This window comes from Callithrix jacchus, chromosome 20, assembly GCF_049354715.1.
Source record: "Callithrix jacchus isolate 240 chromosome 20, calJac240_pri, whole genome shotgun sequence".
Lineage (NCBI taxonomy): Eukaryota > Metazoa > Chordata > Mammalia > Primates > Cebidae > Callithrix > Callithrix jacchus.
In genome coordinates, this window is record NC_133521.1 from 13,707,949 (window position 1) to 13,723,718 (window position 15,770).

Sequence of the window (15,770 nt, forward strand, 5' to 3'; positions counted from 1 at the left end):
CAGTAAACTGAGCTGCCTAAATTCCTCCTGTGTGTGGTGTGAGGTTGGCCGGTAGCCGTCCTGCGTGGGGGCGAGCAGTGCAGGGCGGTCTCAGGGTGTCCATCCTCCCTGAGTCTCCGCACGGCCCTGGCTGCCCGGGCTCAGCTGCTCCAAGTTCAAGTCCAAGTCCGGAGGGCGCGCACCCCGCTGAGCCGGACCTGTTGTGCCTATGCATCTAAGCCCACGTCCGCCCAGAACAAGGATTCCCAAACGTGTCCCGCATGTTTCTATTTCAGAAGGACCTACCCCAAGTCGTGGAACCGGCGAGGGTGGCCAGGACAAGAGCACAGAGCCACATCCTGGAAGGGCGACAGCTCCCGGGGCCTGCGAGGTCTCCGTGCAACTCAGAGGGACTGTGCTGTTCAGCCCCAGAGCCCAGCCCTGCCCTGTGCTGCACATTGCCTCATCGTCAGATATCAGAAACGCCCTCCTTTTCCCCAGATCTCCCTGGGCTTCTATTGGGACCTCCACGCCACGCCCACCCACAGTTTACCCTCTTTCATCAAAGCAGGCTGGACTATGCTCTCAGGTTACAGAGAGCTACAAACTCGCCCAACTGCTTGTTACGTAAGGGTTTCTCCCTTGCAGGACTCTAACCTCTGTGCGCTGTGACGGCCCCCAAAGCTGTGCTAGGAGGCAGATGCTTTTAGGCAAAGAAAAGCTTCGGTCTGAGGTCCTAAGAAAAAGCTTGAAAGTCCTAGAGCTACTCACAGCCCCGCAGCTCAGCTGGGTAACTTAGCAACACATTTCAGCTCCCAGGGCTTGTGTTTTACAGCGTTCTAGACTCTCAAGTTTGGAAGCGATCTTAAATTTCATCCACTCTCCTTTCTGAGTCCTGAAATACCTTCACAATATCTTGCCCACTGATCTGGCCTCCTGTCGCACACCTCCAGTGTCAGAGAACTCACTGCTTTCCAAAGCAGAGATTTTAAGACAGAATGTAAAAATGAATTCCATCTCTCCAAAGCCCCTGGCTCTAATCATCCATCCATCCATGTACCCATCCATTCTGTGAACATTTACCAAAATGCCTGGCACCTGGCCACATATAATGGATACAAAGGCCAATTAAAGATATGGTTCAGCTTCTCAAGGGGTCACCATTGGTAGCCAAGACAGATGGCGCGGAGGAGCAGCAGAGGCAAGGTCAAAGCAATGTGAAATCACCAAATCAGGAGGATACAGCGTACTCTGGGCACACCTGGAAAGCTGTCATTTACAAGCTGCTGGGGACACAAGGAAGTCACTTAAAGCCTCTTTCATGGGATCATTAAATGTCCAACAATAGGGAATTCACTATGCACACTCTGGTTCAGCTGGCTAAGGAAATATGATGTATTCACTCAAAATATAGTATGTGCACATCTATTCATTAACACCGAAGACAGCCAGAGTCTGTTGTGAAGGGAGAAAATGACAGGTTATAAGCTGTTGTGCCGAGTAGGCAGTTCCTCAAAAAGTTGAACATAAAGTTTCCATATGACCCAGCAATTCCTCTTTTAGGTGTCTGCCCAAGAGAACTGAAAGCAGGTTTGTACAAAAACTTGTACACAAAGAGCAATGTGTACCAGAACGTGGACACGACCCACATGTCCATGACCTGGTGAATGTGGGAATAGTGTCGTCTATGCGTGCAGAGGCATATCATCCAGCCGTAGGAACAACATACTGCAGCACGGGTGAAGCTGGAAAACGTCACGGTAAAGCAAAGAAGCCAGGCACAAAAGGACACATGCCGTATGATCCTTTTCGTATGAAATTTCCAGAATAGTCAAATCCACGGAGACAGAAAGTGGTTGCCAGGGCCTTTGGAAGGGGAAAGAGACGGGAATGAGGAGTGACTATTAACAGGCACGAGGTTTACTTTGGGGGTGGTAAAAATATTCTGGGATTAAATAGTGATGATGTTAGCACAACTTTGGGAATATACTAAAAACCACCAGATTGTACAGTTTTAAAAGGTGAACTTTATGGTATGTGACTTATATTTCAATAAAATATGAGATGTTTTTGAAAATCTAGATGGGTATAATATGGTCCCATTTTACTAGTGTCATATGTCTTTATTTGCATAGGAAAATACTGGAAGACTATACATCTAATTAGAATTACAACCACCATTTCCTGGCTGTAATCTTGTCAGTGTTTTTACTTAATTGTATTTTCCACTTTTATTTCTTCATACATTGGATAAATATTTACTGAGACCTTATGGTGTGGCAAACGCTGTGCTGAGAGTTTTGAATGCAGGATCTCAGTTCTCAAAATAACCCTGTGAGATTAATGCTATCTCACCATCTTACATTCATTTCTGTTGTTTAAGCCACCCAGTCTGTGACATTTTGTTCTGGCAGCCTGAGTAGACTAATACATAGGCTCAATCCAATTCCACTCTTCATTCCCAACAGAATCTAAGGCCCAGAGACGGGGAGGGACTGCCTAAGGTCACACCGTAACTGAGTGGCAAAGTCAGGACCAGAACTCAAGGCTTCTGACTTCCCGCATAGTGTGGCTGGCAGCCATTTCTGTTGCTTTAATACATCAGGGAGATGTTCTAGTTGGTAGCCTTATCTAAGGCAAGTTGCCTTGTCAGTTCACTGACCCAGGCTGAGAATGGTAGGGCTGAAGTGTTAGAGATGGCCAGGGAGGCTGGGCACAGTGGCAACCCCCACCCCCTCTGTAATCCTAGCACTTTGGGTGGCCAAGTTGGGAGAATTGCTTGAGAGAGGAGTTCTAGTAAGACCCCATCTGAAGAAGAAGAGGAAAAGGAAGAGAAAGAGAAAAAAAGAAGGAGAAGGAGGAGAAGGAGGAAAAAAGAGAAAGAGGAGGAGGAGAGGAAGAAAATGAAGAAAAAGAAGAAGTAGGAGGAGGAGGAGATGGAGAAGGAAAAAGAAAGATGGAAGAAGAAGAAAGAAAGAAGAAGGAAGAAAGGAAAGAAGGAAGGAAGGGAGGGAGGGAGGGAGGGAGGGAGGGAGGGAGGCAGGGAGGGAGGGAAGGAGGGGAGCCAGGTAGTTGGGGAGCCATGTTGTATTTTCCCAGTCACTTGGCAAGCCTGCCCTCGTCCAGGCCAGATCATAATTGGCATCAAGAAAAGTTTGGGTAACGAGTAGCCATAAAGCATGCGACAGTTCCAGAGCTGCTGATGGGTTCTTGTCCAAGGCCATAGGATGTAGTTGAAGTGAAGCTTCTGGAACCCCAAATTCAAAAAGGGATGCTCATTAGCACTCATTCTAGCTACGTGCAGGCTGGTGAGGGGCATTCCGTGATGGGAATGAGGATGCTGTGACAGCATGAGAATCAGTTTCCAGAGCTATTTGATTCTACAAAGGTTGACCTGAGCTTTAAGGTTCCTCCCTTACTTTTATCCAGGACAGAAACCTGGTTGATAAACACCACGCTAATAAAAAGCATTCCTATCTCTATCCACAAGAGACCATCTGGGTGGTCCTTCTAAGTAGAAAGCAAGGCTAGTCCCACTCACTCGGCACAGCACATACCCACATGCCTGTTAACCATCCTGCCTTTTGCCCTAGCCAGTTGGCTTTTGCAACCTGGGTAACAGCCCTGGCTCTTGGCCTGTGAAAACTTGATGGTGCTGTGTATGCAAAATAAAAGAGGTAAGGATTAATTCTTCTCCTGATCCACTGCTCAATCACATGGCTGCTTGTGACACTAGCCAATTCTGCAAACAGAGAATTTTTTGGCCACTCCTAGGTTTTGCCTGGGTCTGGCTAAAGCCTCTAAAGCCCGTGTTGGTTCATCATGACCTTGCAAATTGTGATGGGTGAGGCTGGAGCCTACCAAGCCTCACAACAGATCTCATTTTTGCTTAATAAATACAATTCCCCTGCATCACTTCAGCTGTAAGCAATATGTCTGTTATTGTGGCAGTTGGTTGGAGTTATTGTTTTTCCCTGAGGAATGCCCTCTGTTTTCCCATGTGGAACTCTATGATGCGAAAAGTAAAATCCTGGGAACTGGCCTTAATTTCTAAGCTGTTGGGTAGGACTTGGGAGGGTGGGCATATCTGGAGGCTTCAAATGAATCCCCCAAACCTTTTCACCTCCATCAGTATACTCAGCAGATGTATGGAAAGCACGTATTAGAGCCAGCATTGGGCCGCAGCAAGCCCACGTCCCACTGGGACCCTCACTCAGCTTTGTCTGTGAACCATGGGATTGATCGGGTATAGATTTTGTGATGGAGAACTCTGAACTGGGAGACAGAAGTCTGAGAGTCCACTGAGTGACACTGGGGATTCTTTATGGAAAGACGGGGTGGCTCTGGGGGAGGTGCCCTTTCATGCACCCTTCACTGTGGCTCTGCGCTCTATGAATCCAGGATTCTATGACATCCTCCTCTGCAGCTTAGGGATATGCAGTGTTTCTGGAGCCTCAGTTATTCCCATACTAATATCATGGTTTATGCCTTATCAGCAGATCATCTGCACTTCTATGGGCAGTTTTCTTTAAATGAAGTAACTCTTTTTACTTCCACATGCTCACTGCAAAAGGAGACTTTATACCATTTCCGTAAGGGCAAGACCAGTTTAATCTGCCATGAATTAGAGGAATACATGGGAAATGTGCGTCTGTATTTTTTAAAATTAAAATGATGGTAAAACTAAAAAAGTACATAAAGGAATGCCAGTAAAAACACTGCTAGTTTACAAAAGTGTATAACTGAAAAAAAAAGCTCTCAATGGGAAAAGTGAACCATTGAATGGCAGTTAGTTACATGAAAGCAGGGACAGCCTTCGCCATCGTGACCACCAGGTAGGTGACAAGGAATTGGCTTTGGCAAGGTTCGTCGTCACCAAATTCATTTTCTTGAGCCTCAGGCAATGTCTCCCTGTTATCATTCAGTTCGTTTGGCAGGAATTGTATTATGTTTACACCTTCCCAGGCTTGTGGTGTTGTGTTATAACTAGGGGGTCAGATTCCCTGGGGTCAATCAGGTCCTGGTTGACTGGTCAGATCATCTGGAGGAAATTCTGGCCTGGCGGTGGATCGTAGAGGAAAGAACTCCTAGGTTTTGTCCTGGTCTGGCTGAAGCCTCTGAAACCCATTTCTGGCTCATGATCTTGCAGATTGTGATGGGTGAGGCTGTGGGCATAACTAGTCACTGTCGGTGGCTCAAACAACTGGAAATCAGGCCATGTACATTCATCAGGCAATCACCCTGTGACTGCTAAGCAAGAATTATTAGTGAGATTAGGGGAAACTAGGGTAGCAAACAGCCTCAGAATTTCAGTGGCTTATTTTTCACTTAGGTAAAGGACTAGAGTGTCGTTCAGGTCAACAAGGTGGCTGTCTTCCATATGGTCACTCAAAGATCTTAGGGTGTTGGCAAACTTTCTCTATAAAGGGCCAAATAGGTAGTACTTTGGGCTTTGCAAGTCATGGGCTGTCTGTGGCAACTGCTGTGGTAGCAAAGGCAGCCTGTAAATAATATCTATGCAAATGAGCATGGCTATGCTTCAATAAAACTTTATTTTTAAAAAGACGGTGGGTCAGATTTGGCCCGTAGGCTGCAGTTTACTCACTCCTGGTCTAGACTATGGTCGCTTTGCAATCCTTAACTCATGGTTTCTAAAATTGCCATAGGTGTCAATTCCCTGTCACCTGGAAGAGGAAGGAGCAGAAGTGTGACCGTGGTGCATTTTATGGGCCAGGTCTGGCTGGGGCACTCTTGCCTCCCACTCAGCGTCTATTGGTGACAACTTATTCACATGATCAATCTAATTGCCACCAAGGCTGGAAAATGTAATCTGGCTATGTACCAAGGAAGGTGGGACAGAGTTTAATAGACTGCCAGCAATCCTTGCCACAGGTAACATCCGTTAAACCATGGACTTGATAGTAAGGTTTTTTTTTTCCTAATACACAGCAATATAAATATACAACCTTTATATACGTGCCTTACAGTTTGTACGCCATCTAAAGTAATCTGGCCTAACTCCGAAAATACGTGCACTACACTCTGACAAACAGTAAGTTTTTGTATTTCTTTGATTCAAATCACAAAAGCCTAATTATAAACCCAGATCCTACTCATTAGAGCTACCCTATTAAGGCTTCCTTTAGCCTGTTAAGAATAAAATGGGGAAAAAGATGATTCAGAAAGTAATGTAAAAATTTAGACTCAGAAAAGTTAAGATTGAATTATAATCTGGAAAGAGCCTTGTAAATTCAAACTACAGATGATATAAACATCCAGATGAATAGAGTGGCCTCCCATAGGGAGGCACGTTCTGTGCATTTTCTTGCTCTGAGAACTATCAATGTTTATATATGTTAATGCCTAAAACTGTGATATCTCTTAATGGTACTGGTTATTGAGAGATGGGCAAAATTTGGTGAGGCAGAGAAGAAACGAGCATTGGTACAGGGGCTTCTTGGGGAGGGCAGTTGGACTGGAAGCGTGAATGGAGGGCAGAGGCTTCATCCCTGGATAATGGGGAGACTCCGAAAGGCTTTAATCCTGGGACTGACACGATGAAAGAGCATTTCAGAAAGTGGAGCCTGGCAGAAGCAGCCAAGCCATCTGAAGGGACACATGGGTAATCTCAAGGGGAGCCTCCTACACTCTCATCAGGAGGGTCAAAGGTAAACCCCTTTTCAAAGGTGCCTACGTCCTATGCTTGTGAAAGCTTAGCTTTGGGATTACACAGGACTCAGCAAGCATAAATCATGTAAGCTTCTCCAGAAAGCTGGACTGCACCAAGATCAACTGACTCATACATGAGTCCCCTCTAGAAACATCCTCATAGATACACCTGAGACAATGTGTCACAGCCATCTAGGCACCCCTCAATCCAGTCTAGTTGACACCTAAAATTAACCACCACATCAAGCATTAACAACAATATGGTACATCTCTTAGTCTGCTGGCAGGAGTGCAACCCGGTACAACGACTCTAAAACACTTTCAGGAGCAACTACTAAAGCTGATACCTGAAGCTTTTCTGACCCAGCAAAGCCACTCTAAGGTATATATCCAAGAGAAATGCACTCATGTGGTCACTAAAAGATATGTCTTAGAATATTCTTCATAACAACACTATAATAATCTAAAACTAGAGACTATCTATTATAGACTGAATTATGTTCCCCCCAAAATTCCTCTCGCTCGCTCTCTCTCTCTTCCTCTCTCTCTCTCTGTCTCTCTGCTCATGCACAGAAGAAAGGCTACGTAAGATACAGTGAGAAGGCAGCTGTCTACAAGCCAGGAAGAGAGCCCTCACCAGGAAATGAGTCAGCTGGCACCTTGATCTGGAGCTTCTAGCCTCGAGAACTATACAAACGCGACTTTCAGTTGATTAAGCAGTGGTGACAATCTTGGGTAGATAGGCAATGAGGGAGCAGGGAGCAGGGCCTGGAATTGAGCTCCATATGGCTTCTAGGATGCTGCTAACATTGTGTCTTGATCTGGGTCCTAATTACACAGTCACCTTAGTGAAATTATCAAGTCATAATATATACATTGCATGTGTGTATTTGTGTGGATGTATGTATGTATACATATATATTTTATTATATGTATGTTATATTCAATTTAAAAACTTAAATATTTATACCAGGCCTTAAGAACTTATTATCTAATACAGGAGACAAGATTGATACAGATAAAATTACTGGTGGTCATATAAATTATAGTTACAGGACAGAATGTAAATGATCAAATGCAGCAATGATTTTAATCAGGACTTTGTCATATGTACTAAGAGAAATTCAAATGCAACTTACCTGAAGCATATATTCAATAAATGTGGTCTCACACGTGAGAAGTTCAGGAGGTAAATAGAGCACAAATTAGATAGAAGATAGATTGATTCACATTTTACGGCATTATCTTCCTGTAAAGAGAGAAGTCTGTTTGCCACAGGTCAAGGTAGAAAAGCTATCCCCCAGGCACCCAAGGTGTGCTCCAGCAACCTTGCCAACACCAGCCCTGCTGCCTGTGGGCTGGCCCCCTTACCGCCACTGCTCAGGGTCACGCTGTGGCTGGCCATCCCCCTTCCTACCCATCCTATACTTTCAGGCTTGAGCTCCACCCCATTTATGGAGCACAGCAAGCTCTTTGCAATGAATTCCCTCGTATTTTGACACAATCAAGTGGCAAGGTAGGTTTTTCTCTCCCCAGCCCTTCCTGTCCCAGGGAATAATGAGGCACACTCTTGGTGCAAACTTTTAGCAGAGCACACAAGGCAGGACTGAGTGGGATCTGTTCCTGCTGGGGGAAGGGAGGCTCGTCTTGTAGTTGCTTTACCTGGGGCAAAACCAGGTGAGGCAGCTGCCCAGGTACTGGGCCTGAGTGCATTTCCCACACTCCCTCCCCTGCAACCCTGCCCAGGGGGAATATGGACCAAGTTGGTCCAAGGAGAGGAAATCCCTGATGTCCCTCTGAGGCAGGCTCCTGGAGACTTAATGGGAAAATTCAAGAAGTAGAAAAAGGAAAAATTTTTGGCCCCACCTCCTGTTCTGCTAGTGAGTTGTCTTTTCAGTCAGACTTTTCAAGATGTAAATTGTACCTTTTCCTCTTTCCAAATGTTACAGAGGAAGAAGATAACACTATTTTGTATTGGTTTGCATATAATTTAACTATTTTGCATGGTGTTATTTTCAGTCCAAGTTCGGCCATGTCACACCACCACCAGCATCCCAGGAGCCTCAGAGTAGGGAGAAGCATTTTTCCTTTGTGATAATGGTGCCCTCTGCTGGACATTAGGAAATTCACAGGTGAAGACAGGTTTGAACCTAAAGTTTTGCTTTGATTTGATTTAATGGATAGGGTCCAAGATTGTTTGGGGAAAAAAAAAGTGGGGTAGGGGAGGGAGTCAGTGGGTTCTGGAAAAATAAATTGTTTGTTTTACAATAGGAAAGTGATGAAATATTTTATGTTTTTGCAATGGTGGAAAATTAGAAGTGATTGTGAAAATGATGACTGGGGCACAGTGGCTCATGCCTGTAATCCCAGCACTTTGGGAGGCCAAGGCAGGTGGATCACAAGGTCAGGAGTTCGAGACCAGCCTTATCAACGTGGTGAAACCCTGTCTCTACTAAAAATACAAAAATTAGCCAGGCATGATAGTATGCGCCTGTAATCCCAGCTGCTCAGGTGGCTGAGGCAGAAGATCACTTGAACCCAGGAGGCAGAGGTCACAGTGAGCCAAGATTGTGCCATTGCACTTCAGCCAGGGCAATGGAGGGATACTCCATCTCATTTAAAAAAAAGAAAAGAAAAGAAAAGAAAAGAAAAGAAAAGAAAGAAAATGATGTGTACCCTCATTGCCTGTGAGTAGGATGTGATTTGGCTCTTTAGGAAAGTGAATTTGTAGAACTTAAGAATGGTGATTTATAAAGGGCATGGCCATTGACCCAGTCCATCTTATGCAAACCTGGGTGCCATAAATAATATTTTAAAATAAAAGTATTGGGGTGGAGGTTGCAGTTGAACAGAGATGGCACAACTGCACTCTAGCCTGGGTGACAGAGTAAGACTCTGTCTCAAAGAAGAAAAAAAAGAAGTATTCATTCCCAACATTGCTCATCAAATTATTTCCATAAATATCCAGGATCAGACTAATGGCTAAAAAGACTGTGACACATCAACACCAGGCAGAGTACAGCAGATTTCTGTTTGCTTTGGAGAGCCTCTAGGAGCTTGAAAAATACATATGCCACACTTTGAAGACCTGGTGGTTCTCAATCAGGAGTACCATTAAAATGCCTGAAAACTGAAAAGACTTCTAGGTCCCATCCAAGGAGATTTTGCTTCCAGTTAACTGGCTAGTGGCCTGGCCATTGGCACTTTGGAAAAGCCCTCCAAGTGATTCTTTTACTTACACCCCAGATAGGAAACCCTAAATTAAAGGGGGAAAAACCAGGCACCAAGTGGCATTTAAATAAATGTCAACTTCAACTCCACAAAGCATCTGATTGCATGTGGACAGAAGGAGAAGGAAAGAGGGCCCTATATCTGGATAATGTAAAAATGTGCTCCCCTTAGCAAGAGAGCTACCAAAATTAGAACCGTATTCGAGGATTCTGGCACTGGGAGCAATATATAAATGATGTGTGTAATGTCATTTAATATGATCGTATTTTTAAAAATGAGTTGAGTGGTGTTTTCTAGCTGTTAGCTTTTCCAAATATCAATATAGAAATTAGTCTTCTGCAGCTGCAGAGGCAATTCAGTTTCCAGCTTGCTTGCATGTGGCCTAGAGCCGTAAAGTGGCCCAAAGCATCTCTGATCCACCCCTCCCACAACCACCTGAGCCAGAGACAACCGAAGGCCTTGGACCATCTGGTGGGAGAGGTAGCTGTACGGCAGTAAGAGTCCTTCCCTGAAGTGACAAGAGCCTTAAGTGCCTAGTTTTGACTTACTGCTAACTTGCTGACACTGCACACTGGCTGAGTGATCTCAGTTGAATCTTTTGACCTCTCTGAGGTTCAGTATGAAATGAGAGGTCAAGGGCCCAAACCTAAACACCTTCAGAGGTTGGGTAATATCAATGAGTAAAATGGACCAGGCAGAGCACAAAGAACGGTGCAGACTGTGGCAAGTTGAGAACGTATGCCTCTGTAAATGAGATAGCCACCACTCAGTTCCTGCTGATTTCTCTGTCTTTGCTGAGACAGTTGCACTGCGGAAGAGTAACACTTTAGAAGAGGTGTCATTTGCATCATAGATGCAGATATCTATCCATGGTGCTTTCCTGGAAGATGTCTGTAGACGGTTTTAAGGAAAGGGCACCTTCTAATTTGCATAAAAGGTGCCGTGTGGACCGCGAGAAGCCCTGGGTATCAGGTGGGAGTGCAGCTCTGTAATAATATCTTCTGGGTTTTCTTGTTATTATTTTTACCTGAAGAAGCTAGAAATATGCCATTTAATGTGAGATTTTCCTAATTTAAAATTTGCTGCAACAAATTCCAAACACGTTTCACGTTGTGTGGGCCAAACAAACACTTCAGGGAGTCAGATTCAGGCTCCGAGTTGGAGATCTCTCATCCGGATGAGTTACTGGCATCTCAGAAACCCTTCTATTCAACGCATCTCATGTAATCTTGAAGCCATCACGAAGAAAAACTAATTACCCTGGTGAATTATGTGGATATAATATGGATTACATGGCTATACAAAGTAAGAGGGCATCCTTCGAAAGATGGCATTTAACATTCTCTCTACCCTGTGACTAACTTTGATTTGTCCTTTCTTAATGTAAATGCTACTTCTCCAGAGAGAGTCTCCTACGACGGTAATCTAACTTAGGCTTTCTCTGTTACACTTTCTTAAAACAGCTGATTCTCCTGAGTCACACCTATCAAATTTACAGTATGAGATACCCACTTCTGTGAATGTTTGCTGAATGTCCGTTTGCTCACTCTTTGGCAGCAGCCAAACTTTTCTCACTGTCGTATCCCCGGTGAAGACATGCCTGGTATACATCAGGTGCTCAGTGCAGATTTGTTTTTTATTTATTATCTTATCTTTTTTTTTTTTTTAGACAGATTCTCGTTCTGTCCGGGCTGGAGTACAGTGGTACAACCTCTGCTCACTGCAATCTCCACCTCTTGAGTTCAAGTAATTCTCCCACCTCGGCCTCCTGAATAGCTGGGACTACAGGCACACACCACCACGCCTGGCTAATTTTTGTATTTCTTTTTTAGTAGAGACAGGGTTTCACCATGTTGACGAGGCTGGTCTTGAACTCCTGACCTCAGGTGATCCACTTGCCTCACCCTCCCAAAATTCTGGGATTATAGGTGTGAGACACCACGTCCAGCCAGTGTAGATTGATGGAATGGTAGCTTTATCTTGACCCCATCAGGGAAGCTTCATTTCTTCTGGGCGTTGCTGATCTGATCCTTGACACCTGGAATTTCACTTCTAAATTTTTTATTTTGGATGATGTCAGCTTTCCATGGCTAAGGATACTCTGTCACCCACACATCTCATTGAGCCAGAGAAGAGATTCAGCTCAAACCCGTGATGTCCAAGACATCCATACTAGGCTTGTGACTGAAGCCCCTGTGGGTTGGGGTTGGAGGACTCACAGTTTGGGCAAATACACAGACACCTTCTCTGATAGAAAGTGAGTTCTGGGGGTGGGGGAAGAGTTATCCACAGAGAATTAAATTCTGCCCCCTTATACATATTTTACATTCTGATTTTAGTTCATATGAGTTACAAGACCATTATTATGACAACTAATAGGCCAGCCCTCCTCAAAATTTAGTGAAGAAATCTTGTTGCCTTCTAAGACAAATGGCATTTTTTGATGTTGAAAAGAATTCCATAAAGATCATTCCTAAGTCCATAAAATATCAGCGAAAGCAGCTTGTTCTGCAAAGATCCCCATAGAAAGCAGCTGAACTCGGAAAGAAGCTAATGGTCGCGGGAAAAACTGCAGGAGGAGAAGGAAAACCAAAATCACAAAAAGATAACTTCTCAAGGAGCACAAGAGAAAAAGAAAGGCTGGAGGAGAGAGAGGAAGGTTAAGGAGGAAAGAGGACCGTGGAGCATGTCAGAGGCAGACGGGATCGGGGGATGGTGCTCGTCCAAAACTGCACCCGCTGCTCTTTGAGCCTCTGTCTGAGGCTCTTGTTCAAGTCCAGCTGCAGGTGCTGCTCTGTCAGATTATAGGCCGGCCACAGGGGCGGGTCATCCCCATTAGGATTCCTGGAAGGGAGAGCAGAAACAGGGGTGAGATTTTCCTCTTCACACCCCAGGCCCTGGTGTGGGGGAGACTGGGAGGTTTACTTACCCGGTTCGAGCAAAGTTAGCCCAGTATTTCATCACCTTCTGGCTCAGCAACTTCTCCTCCTCTGTGGCTCCTCCTGAAGAAGATAATCACAAAACACTGAGGCTCTCAGTGAGGCTGGGAAGCCCTGAGTGCCTTGTATTTGATGAATCTCTTTCACGCCCCTTCTCCCATTGGATCCTTACAAACCTACTAAGACGCTGTACCTATTTTATACATGCAGATACCAAGGGAGGCTCAGAGCAACTGGTACCTTCCCAAGGAACCGTGGCTTCCAAATGGTGGAAGCTGAACACACATCTTCCCTGGCCACCCCGTGTTCCTGCAGACAGTCCCATGAGGCCGCAGTTTCCCTGGGGACACAGAGCAGCTTGCTCCCTCTCTCTGTCTCTTTGTTTTCCCCCCTTCTCTCTTTTTCCTCTACTTCTATCTCCATTCTTTCTCTCTCTCCCTCTCTCTGTCTTCCCTCTCATTTCCTTCTCTCTTCCTCTCCCTCTCTCTCCTTCCTCTCTTCCTTCTCTCTCCCCATCTCTCTCTTCTCTCTTCCCTTTCGCTTTTCTTCTCTCTCTCCCTCTCTCTCCTCTCTTCTTCCCTCTTTCTCTTCCTTCCCTCTCTCTTCCTTCTCTTTTGCTCTCCCTCCTTCTCTCTTTTCTCTCTCCCCATCTCTCTCTTCCATCTCTCTTCCCGCTCTTTTTCTCCTCTCTCCCTCTCTCTCCCTTCTCTTTTTTCTCTCTCTCATCCTTCTCTCTCTCTTTCCTCTCTTTTCCTTTTCTCTCTCCCTCTGCCTCCCTCCTCCCGCACACATTTTTACAATTATTTTCTGTATTTCTTTCTTTAAAAAGTGCAAAGTCCAAAATGCAGAAAAGGCATCTAATACACAATGAAAATGTTTCCCTTTCATCTCTTCCCTCCAGACACCCAGTGATGAGCCTCAGAGGCACCCTCCCAGAGACAGGCTCTGCAGGTACCAAGGTGTACGCAGACACCTTTCTACACATCCGGCAGGAGACTGAATACATATTCTACATATTGTTCTTTCTATTAAAATTATCTCATGTATAGGACTTGTCACCTATTAAACTGCCATTTGTTGTTTTATGAACACGTACTATATAAATATATATTTATATGCAATTATATATAATCATAATTTATGTGTCATGTTTCCAATCTTTTGGTAGTAAAAGCAATATTTTAGTATGCACGTATACTTTTGCACATGTGGAAGTATAATTACACAAAAACTCTCGAAATAGAATTGCAAGGCTAAAAACTACATACATTTTATTCTAGATTATTTATTTCTATAAAGATGGAGTCTCACTCTGTCACCCATGCTGAAGTGCAGTGTCATGATTAGAGCTCACAGCCACCTCCAAATCCTGGGCTCAAGCAATTCTTCCTGCCTCAGCCTCCCAAAGGTCTGGCTTCATAGGCATGAGCCACCATGCCTGGCTAAGACTACATGCATTTTTTTATTTTATGAAAATAAAAACAATTTTTGAGACAGGGTCTCACTCTGTTGCCCAGACTGGAGTGCAGGGGCATGATCACAGCTCACTGCAGCCTCAAACTCTTGGGCTGAGGTGATCCTCCCACCTCGGCCTCCTGAGTAGCTGGGACTACAGGTATGTTCCACCATGCCTGGCTCATTTGTTTATTTATTTAATTTTTTGTGGAGAGGGGGCCTCACTACATTGCCTAACCTGCTCTGGAACTCCTGGACTCAAGCAATCCTCCCACCTCGGACTCCCAAAGTGCTGGGATTACAGGTGTGAGCCACCATGCCCAGCCTTACGTGCATTTTAAATGTCAACAGACTTCTCTATTAATGTATAAAATTGTTTCTCATGCCTGCTTGCATACATTATTTTAAGTGCTTTGTTTTTTCCGACCTTGATTCTTGAAACATAATTCCTCAGCTAAGGTCGGTCTGCAGTTCCCTTGTTATGAGAGAGGTTGTGTTTCTTTTTCCATAAACTGTTCATATCTGTTACCCAGTATTCAATTAGGTTATTCTTTTCTTATTAATTTTACGAGCTCTTTAGACATCAAGGAATTTAACCCTTTGATACATATGTTGTTCACTTTTTCCAATTTAGGGAGTCCATGTACCATTACATAGAATGGCCTCGGGAATGGCTGATGAGTAATAACAGTGGCATTTATTAGGTATTCCCTCTATACTTTATGGGGCTTATTTCATTTAATCCTTCTGACAACCTAAGAGGAAGGAAATTCTATTATTATCTGTGTTGTAGGATGAGAATGAAAAACTGAAATAATGAATAAACCAGAGTGCACAAACACACTCTGTATAGAACATTCTGGCCTTGTGGTCAAGAGGCCAGTGTGAATAAGTTAAGAGCCTGTTTTTGTAATGTTTTAAACTAAATATTTTAGTGATTGCTCCTGTGTGTAATTTTCCCTGTAATTTTTTTCTACTGATAACCTCATCTGATTGGTTTATTTTAGGCACCAGGTATGTTATAAATTTAAGAATAAATGAGCTAACATCACAAGTAACAGTGCACAAGCATTTACACGCACTCATCTGGGTGCAGACCACTTTGAGCTGGAATTATGAAAAACATGGTCCTTGCCTCCTAAAGCCCCAGGTTGTGGCCTCATGGGATTTCTGGGAAGGGGAGGGAGGGTAAGACCAGTGGTCAAAGAAAAGGGAGAAAATGGTTCTAACATATATATATTTTAATTATTTAGATTGCTCGAGTGCCCTGAAGTGGCCACACCTTCGGGTTTCGGTACAAAGAGAAGCCCTCATCAAGCAACTGCCACAGCGCTTTTTCATCTTGGCTTCTAAAAATAGAAGTGAGTGCATTTTCCAGAGAAAGGTTATGTCTGCCTGTAAACCAGAGAGGTGATTAAATGCCAACCCTAAAATCCTCCGGGCTCTTGCACAGAGGTGGGGTAAGCAGAGGGCTTCATGTGAACTGTGGGGAGTGGC

At 44.4% G+C, this 15,770-nt stretch overlaps 2 protein-coding genes across 5 annotated transcripts in view; both read right to left on the reverse strand.

Moving 5' to 3' along the window:
• The window catches only part of LOC100390472 (liver carboxylesterase 1), a 31,065-nt gene extending 30,638 nt beyond the window's left edge, over positions 1-427 (reverse strand). For all 4 annotated transcript variants that reach the window (XM_078357800.1, XM_035281689.3, XM_035281690.3 and 1 more), the window contains exon 1: positions 286-427. In XM_078357800.1, the coding sequence (XP_078213926.1) occupies positions 286-337 (52 nt within the window). In that variant the 5' untranslated portion in view covers positions 338-427. The remainder of the gene's footprint in view (positions 1-285) is intronic.
• Positions 428-12,492: 12,065 nt separating this feature from the next.
• The window catches only part of CES5A (carboxylesterase 5A), a 29,310-nt gene continuing 26,032 nt past the window's right edge, over positions 12,493-15,770 (reverse strand). Inside the window, 3 exon segments of the mRNA XM_003735307.6 lie at positions 12,493-12,587; positions 12,590-12,723; positions 12,809-12,881. Of these exon segments, the coding sequence (XP_003735355.3) occupies positions 12,493-12,587; positions 12,590-12,723; positions 12,809-12,881 (302 nt within the window).